Source organism: Puntigrus tetrazona, chromosome 10 (genome assembly GCF_018831695.1).
Source record: "Puntigrus tetrazona isolate hp1 chromosome 10, ASM1883169v1, whole genome shotgun sequence".
NCBI lineage: Eukaryota > Metazoa > Chordata > Actinopteri > Cypriniformes > Cyprinidae > Puntigrus > Puntigrus tetrazona.
The window spans coordinates 7,885,592-7,904,943 of NC_056708.1; the positions used below are offsets into that span (position 1 = coordinate 7,885,592).

The 19,352-nt window shown below is 38.2% G+C and overlaps 4 protein-coding genes across 6 annotated transcripts; 1 reads left to right on the forward strand and 3 right to left on the reverse strand.

Moving 5' to 3' along the window:
* Positions 1–22: 22 nt before the first annotated feature.
* On the forward strand, positions 23–3,639 carry c10h17orf49 (chromosome 10 C17orf49 homolog). Its single transcript, XM_043250074.1, has 6 exons — positions 23–275; positions 354–448; positions 569–670; positions 1,676–1,905; positions 2,009–2,110; positions 2,984–3,639. The coding sequence occupies exons 1-6, from the start codon at positions 255–257 to the stop codon at positions 3,046–3,048; spliced, it is 615 nt and encodes a 204-aa protein (XP_043106009.1). The 5' UTR covers positions 23–254; the 3' UTR covers positions 3,049–3,639.
* Positions 3,615–9,547, reverse strand: LOC122352606 (PPP2R1A-PPP2R2A-interacting phosphatase regulator 1). Its single transcript, XM_043250072.1, has 9 exons — positions 8,638–9,547; positions 8,411–8,495; positions 8,259–8,315; positions 8,063–8,109; positions 7,928–7,985; positions 7,767–7,834; positions 7,559–7,614; positions 6,696–6,780; positions 3,615–6,616 (listed from the first exon to the last, which is right to left on the reverse strand). Exons 1-9 carry the CDS (start codon positions 8,721–8,723, stop codon positions 6,502–6,504), a joined length of 657 nt encoding a protein of 218 aa, XP_043106007.1. The 5' UTR covers positions 8,724–9,547; the 3' UTR covers positions 3,615–6,501.
* Positions 9,548–10,503: 956 nt separating this feature from the next.
* LOC122352481 (P2Y purinoceptor 3) lies at positions 10,504–12,279 on the reverse strand. Its single transcript, XM_043249884.1, has one exon. The coding sequence runs from the start codon at positions 12,181–12,183 to the stop codon at positions 10,915–10,917; it is 1,269 nt and encodes a 422-aa protein (XP_043105819.1). The 5' UTR covers positions 12,184–12,279; the 3' UTR covers positions 10,504–10,914.
* Positions 12,280–14,422: 2,143 nt separating this feature from the next.
* Positions 14,423–18,952, reverse strand: im:7136398 (schwannomin-interacting protein 1). Of its 3 annotated transcripts, none has more exons than XM_043249886.1 (8): positions 18,572–18,952; positions 17,192–17,406; positions 16,929–17,059; positions 16,764–16,851; positions 16,554–16,667; positions 16,340–16,366; positions 15,270–15,387; positions 14,423–15,144 (listed from the first exon to the last, which is right to left on the reverse strand). In XM_043249886.1, exons 2-8 carry the CDS (start codon positions 17,387–17,389, stop codon positions 15,044–15,046), a joined length of 777 nt encoding a protein of 258 aa, XP_043105821.1. In that variant the 5' UTR covers positions 17,390–17,406; positions 18,572–18,952; the 3' UTR covers positions 14,423–15,043. The 3 variants fall into 3 exon arrangements, with proteins under 3 accessions (XP_043105821.1, XP_043105820.1, XP_043105823.1); XM_043249885.1 differs by having other exon boundaries at positions 17,192–17,425; positions 18,572–18,951; XM_043249888.1 differs by lacking the exon at positions 16,340–16,366 and having other exon boundaries at positions 17,192–17,425; positions 18,572–18,950.
* Between the last annotated feature and the right edge of the window lie 400 nt (positions 18,953–19,352).

The following is a 19,352-nucleotide window of genomic DNA, read 5'->3' on the forward strand; positions in this document are numbered from 1 at the left end:
ATCACGCGCCTGAATTTCGGAGCGCGTTGTACTCTGGGAATTTTCAGTTCGAACTATTATGTTCCGTTCGTGCTGATTTCTTATGAGATATATATAATAAATATAAGGATAACTCCCCACGAAAGGTCGCTGGATGAACGCAGCCGTCGTTTTAAACCTATTCGATCGTTTTAGTCATTCAGAGCAGCTGACCGAGACGCGACTGGATTGTTGTATTTGTGTCAGCTCTGTTTATTTCAGCTCATCACCCCAGCATGACTTCAGCTTCCACAAAGGTAAACGTTCGCGTTATTTTGCATTGCAGATGTTGTTAGGTAAATGATAAATCAAAAGCACGTACCGGTGTTAATCAGGTGGGCGAGATCTTCTCGGCTGCGGGCGCTGCTTTCTCTAAACTGGGTGAACTGACCATGCAGCTGCATCCAGTGGCAGACTCCTCTCCTGCAGGGTGAGATGTGGTTCATGACCTCCTTTCTACTCGAGCTCCATCTTCTGCAGTGTTTCAGATGTACCGTTGTGGTTTAAGTGTAGTTGATGTAGTGTAGTTGACTCTTTTTGCTTCTCTCAGAGCCAAGTGGACCGACACGGAGATCGAGATGCTGCGTTCTGCAGTTCGCCGCTTCGGTGAAGATCTGAACAGCATCAGTTCAGTCATAAAAGAGCGGACAGTGTAAGCGTTTATGTGTGTATATATATATATATATATATATATATATATATATATATATATATATATATATATATATATATATATATTTCTATTTTACATTGTCATTCTGTGTAACAATAGCTTACATACCACAACATCTTGTCAGATAAATTTAACTACACATTTTTTTAACCAGTCTTTTCTTTCAGAACACTACATTTTAACTCTTTATCAGCAAGAAGTGTTTGCAATATATAACATTTTGCATGTTAACTTTTTCTTACAATGGGTACAGTTTAGAATAAGTAAGTTTGTACATTAATATATTCGTTATGCCGAATAACGATGGAACAATATTTCACGCATATTTTGCCATTTTATTTTCGTAAAAATATTTATTTTAAAATGTAAAATTAAATGGATGCAGACACCAAAATATATAAATATGATCCATATAGAAATATGAACAAGAATGATCCATTGAACGTTTATTCGGGTATGGTGCCGTCTTACACCAGTAATTAAATCATTTAATTTAACAACTAAAATTTGCAAATGCTTCTATTAATTTCATGTAATAACACATTAGCTGATGCATAATCAAATGATAAACTAAATATCAATCAAATTAACAATAAATTTTACAATTTAAAGATTATAATTTATTGTTCTTAAAGGAATAATTCATCCAAAAATGACTATTTTGTCATTGTATGCTCACTCTCATGTCATTCCATACCTGTATATGTTTTTTTCCTTATGTAGAGCACAAAATATATTTAGAAGAATGCTGGTAATCAAACAATTGATGGTCAACATTGACTTCCATTGTATTTATTTTCCTACCATGGATGTCAGTGGGTGCCAACAACTATATAGTTCTTCAAAATATCCCTGTGTACAACATGTAATAAGAAATAAACATATACAGGTACATAAACGATCACGGAAATGTTCACATCTCTCTCCATCTTACCCTAATGCACCGCAAAAAAACAAATAATCTTTTTCCTCATCGCCTTGTAGTGCCCAGATTAAGACCACAGTAAAAAGGAAGCTGTATGAGGACAGCAGGGTACCTCTCACCGCAGAGTCGCCTAAAAAAACCATGAAGAAGACCGCAGTGTCGCTACCACCGCCTCCTGCATCAGTCGCCCCCCCCGTCATCGCTGTGCCCACCTCGCAGGTTGTTGTGACAGCCGGACTGCAGAGCTCTTCATCTTTACAACCAGCAATAAAGAACCCTAAACCGTCAGGTGACTCAGTGCTTGGACTTAGTTTTATTATTTACCCTTTGTTTTCGAAAATGTTGTTCTATGTCTGTCAGTGCGCTTACACAGATTGGCTGTCTATTATCAGATGTGACCCTGAGTGCGCTGAACGACTCGGATGTGAACAGTGATCTGGTGGATATCGAGGGGCTTGGAGAGGGATCCACTAAAAAACCAAACTTTGACCAAGGTGAGTCACATTTGAAATGAACTGAAAGAAAAGTATGCCGCCTGCTTTCATTATGGAGATGGAAAACAGGGTTTTCAAGAAGTTTAAATTCACAATTTGGCAAATTAAGGTCTTAAATTGGTGCAGAAAGTCTTACATTTATAAAGTGATGGCATTATATCTTGCATGCACTGCAAAAAAATCAATGTCTACGTCTGATGCAATTACTTCAGATGCAAAATGAAGATAGGTGAAGCTCTGTTTTCTAAAAAATAAATGAAAAATAAGTTCATGCTTAAAACAAGTTGTGTCAGAAAACATTTAAACTTACACGCATATGTGATATTTCCTATCAGTGTATTTTCATTTAAGAAACTATATATTTTCTCTGGAAAATATACAGTAGCCAACATTCGAAGGGAATCAAAACTTCATCCAAGGCCTAAAATCAAAATGCGTTCTTGTTGGGACAACTTAGAATTTTTTTGATCCACTTCAAATGTTGACTACTGTATTTTACAAATTGGTTCAGTGATCAGAAGATACAGTATTGCAGCTCGGCTACTTATTAATGGAAATCTGTTGAAAGTTATATTTTCATATTGTTGTATGCTGATAAATACTCGTTGTGTTCTGCAAATTGACTTAAGGTTCCCTTCAATTTATTCCATGCATTTTCTTTAACTGGTCTTAAAAAAAAAACCCCAAAAACTCTTAAATATACTTTCATAAAACCTGCGGAACCCTAAAAAAAAGTTTGCGTAAAGTGATTTTTTTTTTCTGCAGATACCGATATCACAAATAAAGTGACAGAATTTACATTTTGGGGAAAATTAACGCACAGGAAAAAAGTTAAAAGTGTGTTAAACTTTCTTTCTTTCTTTTTTCTGTCAGAGAGCTTGAACCTGGACTCCAGTCTTATAATGAACTCCAGTGATCTGCCTCTGCTGTCCCGCTGACCTTCACTTGTCAGTCAAACAGTCAGGGAGCGGAGATGATTAAGTCTGATCGCTGCAGTACACCTCTAACACCTTTTCTGCAGCACCGGATCTGTGCAACATCGCCGACACATTCTCTAGCCACGTCAGTGAAGTTGAAATAAATCGACTGCATCCTTAGCTCTTATTACGCGTCAAAAATAGATAGTGGATTTATGTTTTTAGTGGTTCGTGTTGTATGATCTGATTTGCCCACGGCAGAAAAGGGGTTTGCAGGACAGCGGTCAAAGTACTTGTAAAAATACTTTCTTTCTTTTTTAAATATTAGGCCGAAGTAAAGCTTTGTGAAATGAGATGCTGTTTGTAATGAAAATGTGGCAGCAGAGCATCAAAAATAGTTCACTTTCACTGCCACTGTATGTTAGGTGCAGCTTCTATTGTATGTATATATATTATTTTTTACCATTACAGAATAATTAAACAGGTCATATCAACAGCAATCATAACACATGCCTGCTTAAATTTTATATGAACAAATCATCCTGTCATACATGTTCTTGGCTCGGCATAAACAGACAGCATACGAATCAATAAAATGAGTTTTTATTATGATCTTTTTCATAAGAATATATGGTAAATTATACATTTTATGGTAAATGATATTTTTTTTTTCTCTGACAACTGGACATTCATCTTGGGTGACCGAGAGGGAATAAAATGTACTTTTGCTACCAATGTCAAAAAAATATCCATCTTTCAATTAATTTTTCTGGCTTCCAGAATATATTTACAACTTAACTGATATCGGCTTTGGCATTTCTTCGCGATGTTTTTTTTTTTCGTGCTTTCACAATTTCTTCAAAACACCACTCGATCATTTAAGGAGAACGAAAAATGGACAAATCACGATCCTCTCTCTCTCTCACACATGACACAATAGAACCCGTCATAGTAAGTGTATGGCAAAAACCGAAAAATAAACGACGTGGTACTTATTCTAGATTACACAAACGATTGAAAACAAAACATCTTTGTCAAGTCTTTCATTCAGGTTCTTGATAAATACCTAGAACTGATTATCCCAATGAACTTGACATGCTAATTCCAGCAACTTTAATGCATATTGCACATTTGTAAATCGCTTTTAAAAGACCCATAAACATTGGTATCAAACTTTGAAATCTCAAGGACCCCAACAACTGGAAATTGCAAAATGACAGTGCAAAGTAACTTTGGAATTAAAACTTCAAGACTCAAAACCTGTAAGGCATTATCACTGAATTAAAAACTAAATAGTTAAAAGTAAAGGCAATGACATCGTATCGAAGAATGAGCTGTATCCCTCCTGATATATGAATATGGAAAACAGAGGAACGGCTTCAAATGTCTGATGTGCAACTCCGGAGACCGACGAGCTGCCGGTGTCCATACAATAAAGACTTTGGGAATCAAAAATTGTGACAATGAAGTACATACTGCTACCAGAGCCTTTACACGTTCATAAATAACAATGTAACATGCGCCGCAATTGACATTTGCATAATGCTGTGAAGTGTCGTGGTAGATTTGCTTTAGAAGGGCTTCCAGTTCAATTAACTGCAGCGTGTCGCTTTTTGGAGGATGCGTTTTCTTAATAAAACCCACCCGGCTCCAACAAGCGCGATTGAAGCCACGATCCAGAACTGCTGCTTTTACATAAAAATCAGAATATTTCCCAAGCGAAAGGTTTCGAACAATTAAAACATTGCAAAACAAGACCCATTACAATGAAGTCAATATGATCCCACTCGTGTAACAGCGACGTTGATATCTAACACTGTGCAAATAGTACAAGAGGAAGAGTATGATATCCACCGAAACCGTGATTGTATTTCTGTAGAAACGGTTTGTCGTGTTTTGTAACGCAACAGCTCGTCCCTTGCAAGTATCTTAAGTCCTCGGTTTCTGCACATAATTCATAACGCAAAAGTCTTGTTTAGGAGGGAAAAACTGTTTGACTAATGATTTTGACACGGTGTCATTACCGAAAAGCATCTTACCTCAGACAGGACACGTTCTAAGGTTCTAGGTCAGTTTTCGATGTGGACTTTTAACTGAAAGTGCTTAGCGTATACAACAACGGATTGTAGACGAGAGGCGAGACATCTAGTCTTTACAGTACATGTTTTAAAGGAACAGTCCAACCAAAAATTGAGATTTGCTGATAGTTTTTCTTCCTCATTCTCAGGCCGTCCAAGATGTGGAAAGTTTGTTCACTGGATCAGATTTGGAGAAGTTCAGCCTTGCATAGCTTACTCACCAGTGTGTCCACTGCACTGAATGGGTGCCGTCTGGATGAGAGTTAAAACAGCTGATAAAAAAACATTACAATAATCCACAAAACTCCAGTATGCATCTTTTAAAAAATCTGCTTGTTTGTAAGAAACAAATGTACCTTATAAAACATTATACCAGCTCTTCTGGATTATTGTGATGTTTTTTTTTATCAGCTGTGTGGACTCTCTTTCTGACGGCACCCATTCACTGCAGAGGATTTGTTGGTAAGTAAGTGATGCAATGTCAAACTTGCCCATATCTGTTCTGATGAAGAAACAAACTGGAGGGTAAATAAACTGTCAGCAAATACAATTTTTTTTGGGTGAACTATTTCTTTACGTAAGCTAAATCAAAATATGGGAGTTGCCTGAATGCGCTGGTATCGTTTCCAAAGATTTAAAGAACGGTTTTCAAACTCAAAAAGTTCAGCCCAAGCTAAAAGCCATATGGAAAAATAAACATATTTACAGACATTAGACCCCTCGGATAAACACGGGAGAGAAACACGAGATTAATACCTACCAAAATAATATTCGATTATTCACATATTTATACACATTTATACAAAAAGTTGACATCTATGGCCAACAGATTTTAATACTCCCTATTCCTCAGTCCTTTTTCTATGCATTCTGGACATTTTACCAGACCGTTGGACCCTGTTCATGGAAGCTGAAGATGTACCAAAATACAAAAATGTTTTGTCACAACCCGAGGAAAACGAAAAGGAGCAAAACTGGTCTTTCTTTTGAGTCTGTACACTAAGGAGAGGGTCTTTGTGTCAGCATTCGCCAGGTTTCAATAACCTGAACACTTTCATTGCAAATGTGTTATTGCAGATACTATTTCGTATGTACAGCCAACTATTCTGTAGGCACCGAAGTTCCATAATTATTCACAAATTACATCATAGCCTGTAGCATCTATGTTGCCATGTCAGATACATCCAGAAGATTCTGTCTTCTTATACTGCATCTTGAAATCGAAGTAACGACTAGTTCGAATTTCCTTCAGAAGCGACCGAGGTGAAACGCTATTCAAATTAAAAGCAGGAAAACAAAAAGGGACAGGACCGAGATTAGGCCGAAGTTTGGTCTTCATTTTACGACACCTTGAATCCAAAGCTCTACAAGGTGATGGTGTGATGAATACTGGGCTTTAGATGCTGGGGTGGTGAGAGGTGAAGGGGGGCGGAGGGGAGAGGACAGGGGTGGCCTGGGTGTTTGAACCGACGGGAGCGGTCCCGGAGGAAGAGTCCACTGACTGGGAAACACTGTATGCATGAAGAGATTTGTTAAGTGAGGCGTGAGATTCTGTTCGGTTTATTATTTAAACATCGCTGCAAGGCTCACCTGACTGTGTAACTGGTTATGTGAGCGGGGTCTGTGACTCCAGCGACGAAGAGCTTTTTGGGCGGGCCGTCCGATTCCACTCCGCCTGAGTAGAGGAAATGGGAAATAACAAACAATGTAACATGACAACAAAATCACTGGAGGAACTGAAACTGAATGATGCTGCCTGCGACAAACAAACAGCATCACTTGTGCAGCTTGATTCGCAAAGTAGCTGATCAGTTAAAGTCTGCGTGAACTGGAGGTTTGCGACTGATTTTACTTCCGTACTGTTACATACTTCTCAGAGAAACAGAATATCATAGTTAAATATAGGTCGTCTAAACGGATTGAATGAAGTCGTTGGAGGGGCGTGGTTAATGATGTTACGCTCATGCCTAAGCCGTCAAACGGATGTCACCAGAGAAGGCCCGTTGTTCTAGAGGGGAGGAGCATTTTCAGATTTGGATTAAAGATAATATAGGCAAACAAAAGCAACGTGAGCTAACAAAATAAATATAGCCAATTTTGAGTTTAAGTTTTAGGAGCCAACCTACTCACTGCTTACTATGAACTTATGAAACGCATAAAAGTTTGAGATCATTGATTTTTCTATTCAGCCACAATGCATTGAATTCATAAAAAATGATAGTAAAAACGAATCATTTTAAAACTATTTTAGATTAATGCCGTTTCTTTTCAACTTTCTATTCATCAAAATAGTCCTGAGGAAAAAAAGATACCATCAATTAAATATAAATGATAAAATATAAATTGCTTGTAATAATAATTCTTTCAACGTATTCATCAGGTTTACCATCCTTTCTGATAAGTTTCTGGTGTTCTTTTGCATTTAAGAGAAACAACAGGCTACGAATCATTACCTTTCCTTTTCAAAGGCGCAACCGATGGCCATCTCACTCCAGAGCTCACTGATCCTCTGTTAGTCAAAACCACATCAAAAAAAACTTTTCAGAAATGATACTCGTGTCTTTTGCATTTTGAAACAAATAAATACGAGACCAAATGCCTGCTAGTATTGACATTTGAAGGATATACGTTCTAATGCTGTAGATTTATTCATGAATGTACCCTCGAAATCTCCGAGTTGGACTGGGTGAGGAATTAGGAGTGACACCGCTGTCCTGGGAATGGAATCCCTGCGTGGGACGTACAGAGTGAGGTGAATAACAAGAACGCCAACAGATTGAAACTGATGATGACCTGAAACCTGAAGAGAGATAAATACTCACTGGAGACAGATGGTCGTGCCAATGACTCGCAGGAGGGAAGGGAACAGCAGACGAGGCACTAAAGTGAAAGTAGTTCAGATATAATATTTTGATGACATAACCCTTTCATTTACGCACAATTTTGTGTTTGGTTACCTTAGTCTCTGTAAACTTCCTCTCAAAGTGAGCTCCATATTGTCAATCTGGACGACAAACAACGCGCAATAGAACATCACTTGACTTAATGAAAGTTTCTTCAGATACAAATAAGCAGGCAAAAAGTAAATCGACATCCTCCTGAACTCGTTGCTGTTTTAAAAGCATCAGCGAAAGGATTTTTTTTAGTTCTCACCTGTCTCTTGTGCTCGGATCTTTCACAAGACAGCGAGAATGGGGACAGAGGAAGGGTCTGTAATACAGAGTTATTACAGAGTTATTGAAGTTTCTTCATTTTAATTAACTAAATGCTCAAAACTGATATTCACAGACCATCTGAACTCTTACCCGTGAGGGACAGCTTGGGTTCACAGAAACACTGCTCCGACGATACCGAGCCGAACTATTAGAGTTGAATACTGTTGTCCCATCACTGCAGAGCCAGCGAGCAAGAGTTGAGAGTTTAAAACAATGTTCTGGGATTCAATTATTTATCTACACGATTCAGTAGTGTATATTACTGTTTTAAATTATTTCACAAGGCAGTCACTCAGCAGTGGGTGCAGTTCCCTCACCTGACGTTCGTGATCATGGGGGCGCTGTTGGACCTTCGGAGGGCTCCTCCTGCGCCTGCGCACTGGTCCACCTCCATCCTCTCCATAGCTCGTCCTCTGGCGCCGGGACTGCGCGTCACTCACGGCCGGCCTGAACGCGACCTGACGCGGCCTTACCCCTAAATCGCGCCCGGCAAAAGCCCGACCAGCAGGCCTCACGCCAAAATACCCGATCCAATTTAACTGAGCGGACTGCTTTCCCGTGTCTATCGCATTTTGTCGAATCGTTTAAACGAAACGGTGTCAGCTCGCTACACTAATTTAAAGAACAGCTGTGAGCTCGAGGCACAGCTGGTTTATCGGATCGCATACAAACTTAGTCCAAACTCCTCAGGTTGATTTCGTCGGCGTAAACATGAAGCAAATACAGTTATTTACGTGCATTAAACAGATTTTTCGTATTCAGTCCACGAGTTAGGTATATTCAGCACTATTTCCAAGGCAAAGCCACCAACTCGACAAGGTCCTTTGGCTTTTTAATCCAATCCAACTTATCCGAACAGAGCAAATAAAACATCGAAAAGCAAAAACAGCACATAAGCGAATTAACACGGATCAAAGTGGTCGGAAAACAAGCTCTCGGGTCTTTTCGGTCAAATGTCGCGATAAAGGTGAAGCTTTCTGCCACGGCTTATTTTTTCAAGTTTACCTGCTAGTTTGTAAAGCAGTCGGAAAAATGACATAACACCATCCCGATCAAACATGTGATCGTCGGCCCTGTCGGTGAAGGCATCCTCAGCTGAAAGTGTCTGCTGATATAGCATGAAGCACGGGATACATTAAAAGTTTTCGGTCATTTCTTAATTTAGAAAATAAAACATATTTCCCGCAACCAAATAGAGATTGTGCATCCCCCTGTACAACAGCGCCTCGCTCTGGCAGACCGGGGAATAGCACGCAGAGATAAAGTACTGCGCTTCAGAGAAGTGAATATGTGGCGTGCAACTATTTACTGCGTATTCTCTTGCCAATTATCCTGGCCGTAATGCAAGGTATATAGTGTATGCTTTTCAGATTAATCGGATTAAAAGAAAAGGTAATGCGATTAATGAAAGAAAAAACGCAAATGTTTAAGGTTATTTTCGCTGAGGATTAAGGCACAAGAGTCACCTTGGGACGCACGACAGTCACACTAAACCATTAGACATCAGTGAAGCGCTACACAACTATTTGAACAAACGTGTATATGAAGTTTGATTAAGCTTTTGATGTCTGTTAATGTAGTGTGTATTCGTGATTCCTAATATATTAACTAATTGTAATGCATGAAACCTCACTATAAAGCGAAATTCTGACAATTAATTACATTATAATGGATTACATTGTAACAAATGATAAAAATGACATTTACACTTAAAAATGACCATTTAAGTAACCATTTACCACAATCGTAGACTGAATATGTATATATTTAAGGTAAACATGTTTAACGATATAAAATTCTAATTAATAAGCGAATGCTATGATAACATTCATAAAACAAATATCCGCTAGATTCATTTTTATGAATTTTAAACTAACACATTTAAGCTTAATCACAAAGGTGGTGTCATAGTGTATGCGTAAACATCTAATTAAACCAAATAAAATGTTATTATATATAAAAACAATTGTTCTATCGACGTGAACTATATTTATAAAAACTAATCTTGCTTATTAATTAGTGAATGCGTAGGATTTACAGTTCAAGCTCAGATGAAGCACGATTGTTGACAATGAGCTGTTTTTAAGATTAATTTGGAAAAAGGTTTCCGAGATACAGTGAAAAATGTTTTTATTCACTACAGGATTTTTATTAGACTAGAAAAGTATATGCAGCTCGGCAGTTTCAGGATCTCGACAGCATACAGGTCATATTAGTCTTGCTAATAGTGTGAGCCAATGGGTGTAATTGTCACAAGATGTCAATTAGTAACTTTTTGCTTCCTGTTTCTTTTGTGTATCATTTCAGCCTGTTGACTGTACTTTACTTCTAGCCAGTCAGCATTTAATAACTTTATTTTGTGCATAAGAAATGCCATTTTGATGCTTTGAAGAATTATTATTTTAATGTTATTTGTTGATTCAATTACTCCAAAAACATCATTTAAAAGAGATGCTCGGTACTAGCATAAAACATACGGCAGTACTCAAGATTGTGTGAAATTGCTCAGTAACATAAATGAATAATAAATAATATGAAATCTAGAGCGTTAAAAGTAGGTCTGTCCCATAGAGACTGTGCATTCCCGACCTCATCTATGTTATTCCTGAAGATTTCGAGTCACTTTCGTGAGCTTCCTCTGCTTTATGTGAATTGCCTTGCTCTTGTTCCTCAGCTTCTTTCTGTCCTCCGAGAATCTGTAAAGGCCAGAGCAGGTGGGTGTTGTGCCCAGCGCTGGTCCGTCCACAGCAGGCTAAGCTTTTGTCTCCTGTTAAGTAATAAAGGAGTGCATTGAGCCAGGAATTGCAGGAAGCTAGCGGCCGAGTGATCTTGTAGCAAATGGAAACCATCCGCATGGTTTGGCACTCGACGGCTTTGGTTTCCTTGAGGACGAGGAAGAGCGTGCGGGTGATGTGGAAGGGCAGGAAACACAGCGCGAACAGGATGGTGATGGTGATGATGGTTTTAATGGACTTGCGCCGCCTGTTGAGGTACGGGGCATGTTGGGAGCCAGAGATGGATACGGACGTCCTGTCTTTGACCCCTTCGACCCCGCCGCACATCCCCCCTTCTTCTTGCACCTGAGGCTGGGAGTGAAGCGTTTGGAAGATCGTCTTTACCACCTGCGAGTAGCACCAAGCGATTACGGTAAAAGGGAAGAAGAAGCCCAGAAGGTGTAGTACGATTCCATAAGGCACGTATTCGGAAAACTCACTGTCGATTGCGTCATCCCAGCAGTTCCTATAGACCTCGACTTTTCCAGGATCTCCGCCACTCTCCGACCAAGAATCGGTTGCTTCGTTCACCCCGCCTCCGATTTTCTTCAAAACATCCCCTGTTTTGGCAAACCGGACGATTGGACACGTAAGGATGAAGACTATGACCCAAACCGTTGCGCAGATGCCCCTAACCGCCCGCTTGCTCTCCAAAGCGATGTTCCTGATCGGATGACAGATTCCCATGTAGCGATGGACAGATATGCAGGTGAGGAAAAAGATGCTGCAGTACAAGTTGAAGTAAAACAAGAAACGCACCAGTCTGCACATGAAGTCTCCAAAAACCCAATGGTCACGCATCACATAGCTGGCCACGAGGAACGGCAGCGAGAAGCTGTACATCAGATCCGTGGAGGCCAGATTGACCATGTAGATCAGAGAGGTGTTCCACTGACGGCCGCTCCTGCACCGGTAGGACCGAAGGAGCACAGTGGAGTTCAGGACGAGGCTGAGCAAGAAGGTCAAGGAGTAGCACAGAGGCAAGATGACGTACTTGTAGGACTCGTCGATGCTGCAGCTGTGCGGTGCGCTGTGGTTATAAGCATCCGGCTGCAGCGATGCGTTGGAGATTGAAGTCGTGGTCTTCATGATCAGCTGTCCTCGATCTCGTTACCACCGAGCCACATCACTGTCTTCTCGAGAGCCCTTCAGTTCAATCTAGAAGCTCCACGTTCTTCAACATTCAGGATATCCTGCGAGGACATGGCTCGAAGGTAGAGAAAACAGAGGAACGTTTAGATTTTTACTGTGATTGTGAACTCTCGTAGTCTGTCCTATAGTTTATTTCCAAGCAAACTGCAGGTTGACCAATGACTCAGTCCTTCAACTTTATCTGTCTATAGTGCTGAATCGGCCTCTTCTGGTCTATTACCCCATCAATCAGTAACAAACTATTCCGTAAACCCTTCATTCATCTTTCCATCCCCAATTTTTTGAGTCCCATGTATTCTTTCGCATTGCGGTTTTTCTTCACACAAATTAAGAGGTATCAACACGCGCCACTTCCTGGCCCGACTGACCCCGCTTGCAATGAAAACGGGGAAGCGTGTGCATTAAGATGGCTAATTTATGACTGGACATGGCTGATGCATTCATCTATATGCATAGTGCCTACATAGCATGGAGCGGTAATGACAAAGTCTCCATTTTTTGGTTCGTGAAATCCTTAAGTTCGTTTCTTAATGAATATGCTTGTGTACTACAGAGGCAGTTTTGGTATTACAATATCATGTGTCCTTGCAGGTATGTTCCAGTAAATAATTAATTCCCATTCATTCAGACAAGAAATGCTGAGTGGAAACCCAATCCAGCGTGCAGTTCAACACAAAACCGTGCATATCGATTATAAACACCTTGATTTGATTATTAAAAGTCAGAAAATGTAAAGTAGAAATACTGTGATGGTATCACACGCGTTGAAATGACTGGATAGGTCATTCTTACTCATTTAAAGCCATTTTCTTTTTATAGCGTTAAAGCACAGTTTGTTCCGATACACGTAGACCAGTGAAAGTAGATCTAAATGAAATATCTTACCTGCTTAAAGGTCAAGAAAAAAGGTAACTTGAATGCGCAGCCAAAATGCATTCATTTCTTCACGCATTTGATAAAAGGTCAGGACAAAAAGTTCAGTACTTTTTGCTGCACTTCTTGAACTACAGCCTCTGTGTATAAATGACTTTCTCCAGTAAAATGACTTTCCAGATCCAGATCTGCTAGGTTTTACTAATCAGTTCTCAATCAGTAATTCTGTGTGCTTTCTTCTTTTCTCTCTGGTGTCTGCGCCCTCTCTCGCTCCCTCGCTGCTCACCGTGCATGAATGGTCAGTCAGCTGAGCTACATGCAGTTGAGTACATTTATGTACAGCAAACTAACGGAAATACACAGGCCGTAAAAAATACCAGGGCTAAACATGTTTTATCTTATGAACCCCTAAAACCCTCACCAGTAACACTATTAGTTAGTCATTCATCAATATCAAACCAAATATGTTTTCTATTAAAACACATTACGCTGTTCATAATGTTGCATTGCTATTAAGGAAATTTAGATTTGATTAGTTCATTGAAACAGATATGGAGAAATTTTTAATCACCTGCAGCGGGTGGGTGCCGTCGGAATTAGAGTCCAAACAGGTGATTAAATCATCATCAATAATCTCCAATAAACTCCAGCCCATCACCATCACAAAAATCATATTAACTTTATACCATCACTTCTGTATTATTGTTGTTTTTATTATTGCTTTTATTCTAATGGCACCCATTCACTGCAGAGGATCCATTGCAGTCCGTTATTAACTTTCAGTGAAGCGTAACAAATCCATCCTAAAGGTGATTTAACGTTAAACTTTCACATCTGACTAAAATACAAATCCATAATCCATAATAGCGCTTCTCTTCCCATGAAAAAGTTCATCCCCTGTGGTCATTTCACGTTAAAATAAATCTACATTTTAGACTCCTTTCACTTGTAAACAGTGCTTGATATGTGCATATTCAGATGAGGCAACTTATATTTAAGAACTTATATTAGCCAAAAACAACAGTGTGAAGTTTGTGTGTATTACTGCGATGCATTTATTAGCTATTTAGACTCCTATTCTGATGGCACCCATTTATTACAGAGGGTCCATTAGTGATATAATGCTGCATTTCTCAAAATCTGTTCATATAAAAAGGATGAGTACATTTGTAGCTATTTTTATTTGTATTTTATATTTATTCTGCTACAAGTGTCATTCATACAAACGCATAAATTGTGTATTTTATTTATTTATTGCTTTTTAATTAAAAGGAAATTGAAAAAAATAGCATGAATTTTGCATTGAATCTATTATTTCTTTTATTTCTGGGGTATTTGAGGTACCTTCATAAGGGTATTCAAGGCATAACTGCCTTTCCAGTTCCACAAAAAAGGCTAAAGACTGTATAAAATAACTGATTTATTAAATTATTGTGAATATCTAGCACTGATGTATACTTCATTCTTATGTATTAAGTCTGATACACAGGAAAGTTGTAAGGCACATTCATATAACAGCAAAAGGCACATTTACTGTATATTTTCATGACGATTACATATAATGTATTTGAATGGAATGCTTTAAGTAACTGATGATTAATACATCACAGTTATTGATCACATATGGCTTGGACGGCAGCTTAATATATTCTCTATTTATGAAAGCGAAATCAAACCGTAAGTGACATATGAATCAGAGCCATTAGAGTTTGTTATAAGGCACTTTTTCCACAATAAAACTTGTGACTATAATAAATGTGACTCACATTTTAACAAAAGTTTCTGTGAGGGCTACATTTCTTCAAGAATAAACAGGATATTCTGGCCTTTGTTAGTCCACAGGATGAGTAACAGTAAATTACTGCTTTCAGAAAGTGCCAACGTTAATCTGCAGCTATGCAGTGCTCCAAACGAAAAAGATTTTTCATAACGATGTCATATCCTGTACATCCAGGAGCAAAGCATCTTGCTTAGTCCGAAGGTGGTCCCGTACTACGAGATGTTTCACCAGTTCTGAGCTCAAATCTAAAAGCATGAATAAAATTAGTGCACGAGTAAAAACATTATTGGCATTTTAAAAGTATTATTGATTGAAAATGTTGCTGCTGCAGTTCAGTGACAGCAATTTGTACGACTGGGGAAAAAGATACCTTGAATGTCCTCATTCAGCGAGGCCCTGAGAGCATTCAGCTGCAGCAAAGAGCATGTCTGCAGATCATTAAGGCTAAGGATTTTTCTTCTTATGTTCATGCTACTGTGGGTGGCTTGCTGAAAATAAAACATACATGTAAAAAATAAATACCAGTGAAATGACCAACAATTATGTTCAGATAAAAAACTGAAATCTTACACTCATTTGCCTTAAAGGCACAGAGTACAACAGTAACATTCTCTTGATATATACCTATATCTATCTATCTATCTATCTATCTATCTATCTATATATATATATATATATATATATATATATATATATATATATATATATATATATATATATATATATCACATGCAAATATTTTAAAGTATATACTGTTTGGTGTATTTATAAACACGTAATAAATATTCACAGTTCACATAAATATATTATGCAAACAAAAACTTTTCAGAATGTGATTAATTATAAGTAAATGAATGTTTATCAGCGATACAAAAGATGCTGTATCAGTAAATGCTGTTCTGTTGGAACTTTTAATTCGTGAAAAAAAATTATCACCACTTCCACAAAAATATTAAGCAGCATTTTTTCAACATTGATAATAACAAGAAACTACCAAATCAGCAATACAATAATTTCAGAAGGATCCCGTGACACTGAAGACTGTAGTAATGATGCTGAAAATGTAGCTTTGCCATCATCACAATACAATAAAATTACATCAAATATATTAAAATGGAAACTAGCCTTTTTCGACAACATCCCTGTTTTTACAGTAATTTTCATCAAATAAATACAGCCTTTTACTATTACACATATATATATATATATATATATAATATATTATATATATATATATATATATATATATATATATATATATATATATATATATATATATATATATATATATATATATATTTATATATATTTATGCTTCAAATTAAAGTTTGTAATGTTGTGAATCATCCCAGAGATGGCTGGTTTGGTTCATTACAGGAACATTTTGTTGAAAGATTTTTTGAAAATGAAAGGAAAAAAATACCGCCATCATTTACTCACCCTTACGTGATCCTGTGTAACTATATTCTGTGGAACACAAAAGTAGATATCTTGAATGACACTTTTATGGCGTTTCCGAATCCATTTCGATGCTTCCATCCCCATTTTGTTTCGTAACTGCATGCAGAAACCCCCCAACGCATTCTCCTTTTGTGTTTCACGAAAGAAAGTCGTGCGAGACCGCTGAGTGAAGTACGTCTCTGAAACCTCTCACCTCTTTCTCCTTCTGTTCGGCCCATAGCTTGTCTCTGAGAGTCCTGAGCGCTGCTTTCACTTCCTGTTTTAGCCCCCGAGAACAACTCCCACGTACCTCTGCCTCACACGAGCTCTGAGGATAACAAAAACCTAATGCTTTTCGCAACCTCATAAATCATGACCTGAGATACAACTCGGGGAAACTACCATCACGACTCCCTGCACCCACCTCTTTGCCGAACGCTCCTTCGTCATCCTCCTCCTCGCTCTCGCTGTTGTTGATGAAACACAGCTGAAGGTTTTTAGGGCTATTAAACCTGAAGGATGGTAACATACAGCATACATTAAGCAGAACAAGGCAGCTAAAGATTATAAACAGGCACGTGTGAATTACCGGGACGTTATGACGGGGACGCGGCAGGGACTGTAGTCGTTCTCATCCGCCCATGGCTCTCGATGGAGTGAGTGGTGTTTTGATTCTGTCCAGCATCCAAGTATTCTGTCTCGCTCTGATAAACCTAGACTCTGAAGCATAATGAGGTCTTTAATAATAATACATCAGAATATATATATATATATATATATATATATATATATATATATATATATATATATATATATATATATATATATATAAAAGTCCTGGTAAAACGTCACCTCTGCTTTTTTCCTTCTTTCCTCTTCCTGCTTTTCTAACTCTGCGATCCGCAAACTTAAATCTTCCCAATGCATGATGGGTAGGTCGTGATCACCCAGAGGGGACTCCTCACTTCGCTCTTCGGTCCCCTGGCCCGAGGGTGAGGGGTCATCAGCGGTCCGCTCATAATGCCTGCCGCTGTCTGGATCCTCCTCCATCCGTTGGAGAGGTGATGCTAGTCCAGCACAGACAGGCTAAAAGCATATGCACAGCTGTCTCATAAAATATAAAGAATTTTCAAAACCTTTCATGAAGCTAAACTAAAAAGTTATTTTAAGGGAGGAAAATCGTCCGGGGTGACTCAACAAAATGAGTGTTTTCAAGACTCAAAAGGCGTTTTTTAAAAGCAAATGTTCTTTAAGAAACGCTTTTAAGTGATACGTTTGTTGTGGCAAAATAATTTTGAAAAGCTTGAGGTGGTTGTATTTTTTTAATGTTTTTGAAATTCTTTGAAAGTGCTCACCAAGCATACATTTATTTGATATATCAACAGTAGCATTGTGATGTATTATTACAATTTAAGTCATACTGATATGCCGTTTTCTCGCTGTACAAGAAATATTTCTGTCAGCATCAATATTGAAAACAGTTGCGCTTATTAATATTGTGTAAAAGAAACAGTGTTTATTTTGAAATATGAATATTTTGCAACATTATTAACATCTTAGAGTCACGTCTGGTTAATTTGCACAATATTTTGCAGAGTAGAAATGTCTATAAAATGGCCCACTTGACCCCAAAGCAGCAGTGTATGTTGGGATGTAGTTGAATAAGCGACAGTTGACAGTTTTATAGCAAGTGTAGCAATCACAAAGGGCATATTTCATAACATACTTCAGGAGAATTTGGAAACGGCTGGGAACAGGCCAAAAGACATTCTCGCATTCACCACATTTTTGTTTCTGTATACAGAAGCATGGGCTACATAAAAAAATGCCTGTAGAAAAAAAGTTGGCATGTTTTTTTTTTTTTTTTTGCTGCTAATTTCATTGTTTACATGCTCAAGAGGGGCAAAATGAAATTAAATGACCCCGCAGTAAGACACTATGGCATTTATTTTCATCCCAGTCCCTCACAGAAAGACATGCTACATTAAAATTCCCGTTTCCAGAGAAAACAACTCAAGCCACATTAAAAAGAAGTAGCGTTTCTGTCCGCTTCATGGCGCATGACTAATACTTCAATCTTAAAAAAGAAACCACTAAAATCTTTTTTTTTTTAATATATATCATAAATGTGATACTCAATTTTAGACGTGACAAAGTTGGATCGTATCGTGGCAGTCAGAGCCTCCGGTTCCTGTTTTCTTTTCTAGCAGTACATGACATGAATTCACTCACCTTTTATCGTAAAACTGACGTCGACATCGCGACTGTTAGCTAAAATTCAGCGCATTTCAACATTTCACGCCGTTTAATGAATTGTTTCTCACTACTTCAATCCTTCCTCTGCTGGAGAGGAAACACCCCTCTGGCTTTCCCTTTCCTCCCGCCCTCCGTCCTTGTTTCTTCAAGTATGTTTTCTTGAACCGCAAGTTCACGGCGACTTTTTTTTTATCGCTGTCGATCGTCTGAACTCTTGGAGTCGATTGCCGCTGTTCAAGTCTGAATTGCGCGTTAATGTTTCGTGTAGCGTTATAGTGACAGCTGGAAGTGTAGATAAGACTGTTTGGGAAGGGTTGAGAAAGTAGGTGTCCGATTTCACATGTTGGGAGATGAGGACTGCGAGCAGATGGGAGAGTCTGCGGGACTGTGGCGTGTTGTTCACACTGCTGATGAAAGGCGTGATGCAATGCTCCAATAATGTAGAAAATCGCATCCCCTTAAACCCCAGCGTAAACTTCACGTGGCATCTCTGTGTAAATATTTGAATATTTCTGGGAGAGCTCGAGGTTGCTGATGCGGTTTTGAAAGTGGACTGAAAATATTTAGCAACAAAAGTGCTCACTAAAATGAAGACGGAACACGTTTAAAAGGGAAATAATTTTATTATGCAGGATTATCCAACAAAAGAAATATATATATATATATATATATATATATATATATATATATATATATATATATATATATATTTTAATGACTATAAAACATCAAGTAAATAAATAAGACATCTTCTAAA

Excerpts from the sequence above, each read along its gene's own strand:
- im:7136398 (XM_043249886.1), bottom strand. The coding sequence starts at position 17,389 with ATGGAGGAGGATCCAGACAGCGGCAGGCATTATGAGCGGACCGCTGAT. Across the intron at positions 16,668-16,763 it reads AAGGAGCGTTCGGCAAAGAG|AGCTCGTGTGAGGCAGAGGT; the intron begins GTGGGTGCAGGG and ends TGTTATCCTCAG. Across the intron at positions 16,367-16,553 it reads CCGAACAGAAGGAGAAAGAG|AATATAGTTACACAGGATCA; the intron begins GTGAGAGGTTTC and ends TGTGTTCCACAG.
- LOC122352481 (XM_043249884.1), bottom strand. The coding sequence starts at position 12,183 with ATGAAGACCACGACTTCAATCTCCAACGCATCGCTGCAGCCGGATGCT.
- c10h17orf49 (XM_043250074.1), top strand. The coding sequence starts at position 255 with ATGACTTCAGCTTCCACAAAG. Across the intron at positions 276-353 it reads TGACTTCAGCTTCCACAAAG|GTGGGCGAGATCTTCTCGGC; the intron begins GTAAACGTTCGC and ends GGTGTTAATCAG. Across the intron at positions 671-1,675 it reads GTCATAAAAGAGCGGACAGT|TGCCCAGATTAAGACCACAG; the intron begins GTAAGCGTTTAT and ends ATCGCCTTGTAG.
- LOC122352606 (XM_043250072.1), bottom strand. The coding sequence starts at position 8,723 with ATGGAGAGGATGGAGGTGGACCAGTGCGCAGGCGCAGGAGGAGCCCTC. Across the intron at positions 8,110-8,258 it reads GATCCGAGCACAAGAGACAG|ATTGACAATATGGAGCTCAC; the intron begins GTGAGAACTAAA and ends TTTGTCGTCCAG. Across the intron at positions 6,781-7,558 it reads TGCGCCTTTGAAAAGGAAAG|GCGGAGTGGAATCGGACGGC; the intron begins GTAATGATTCGT and ends TCCTCTACTCAG.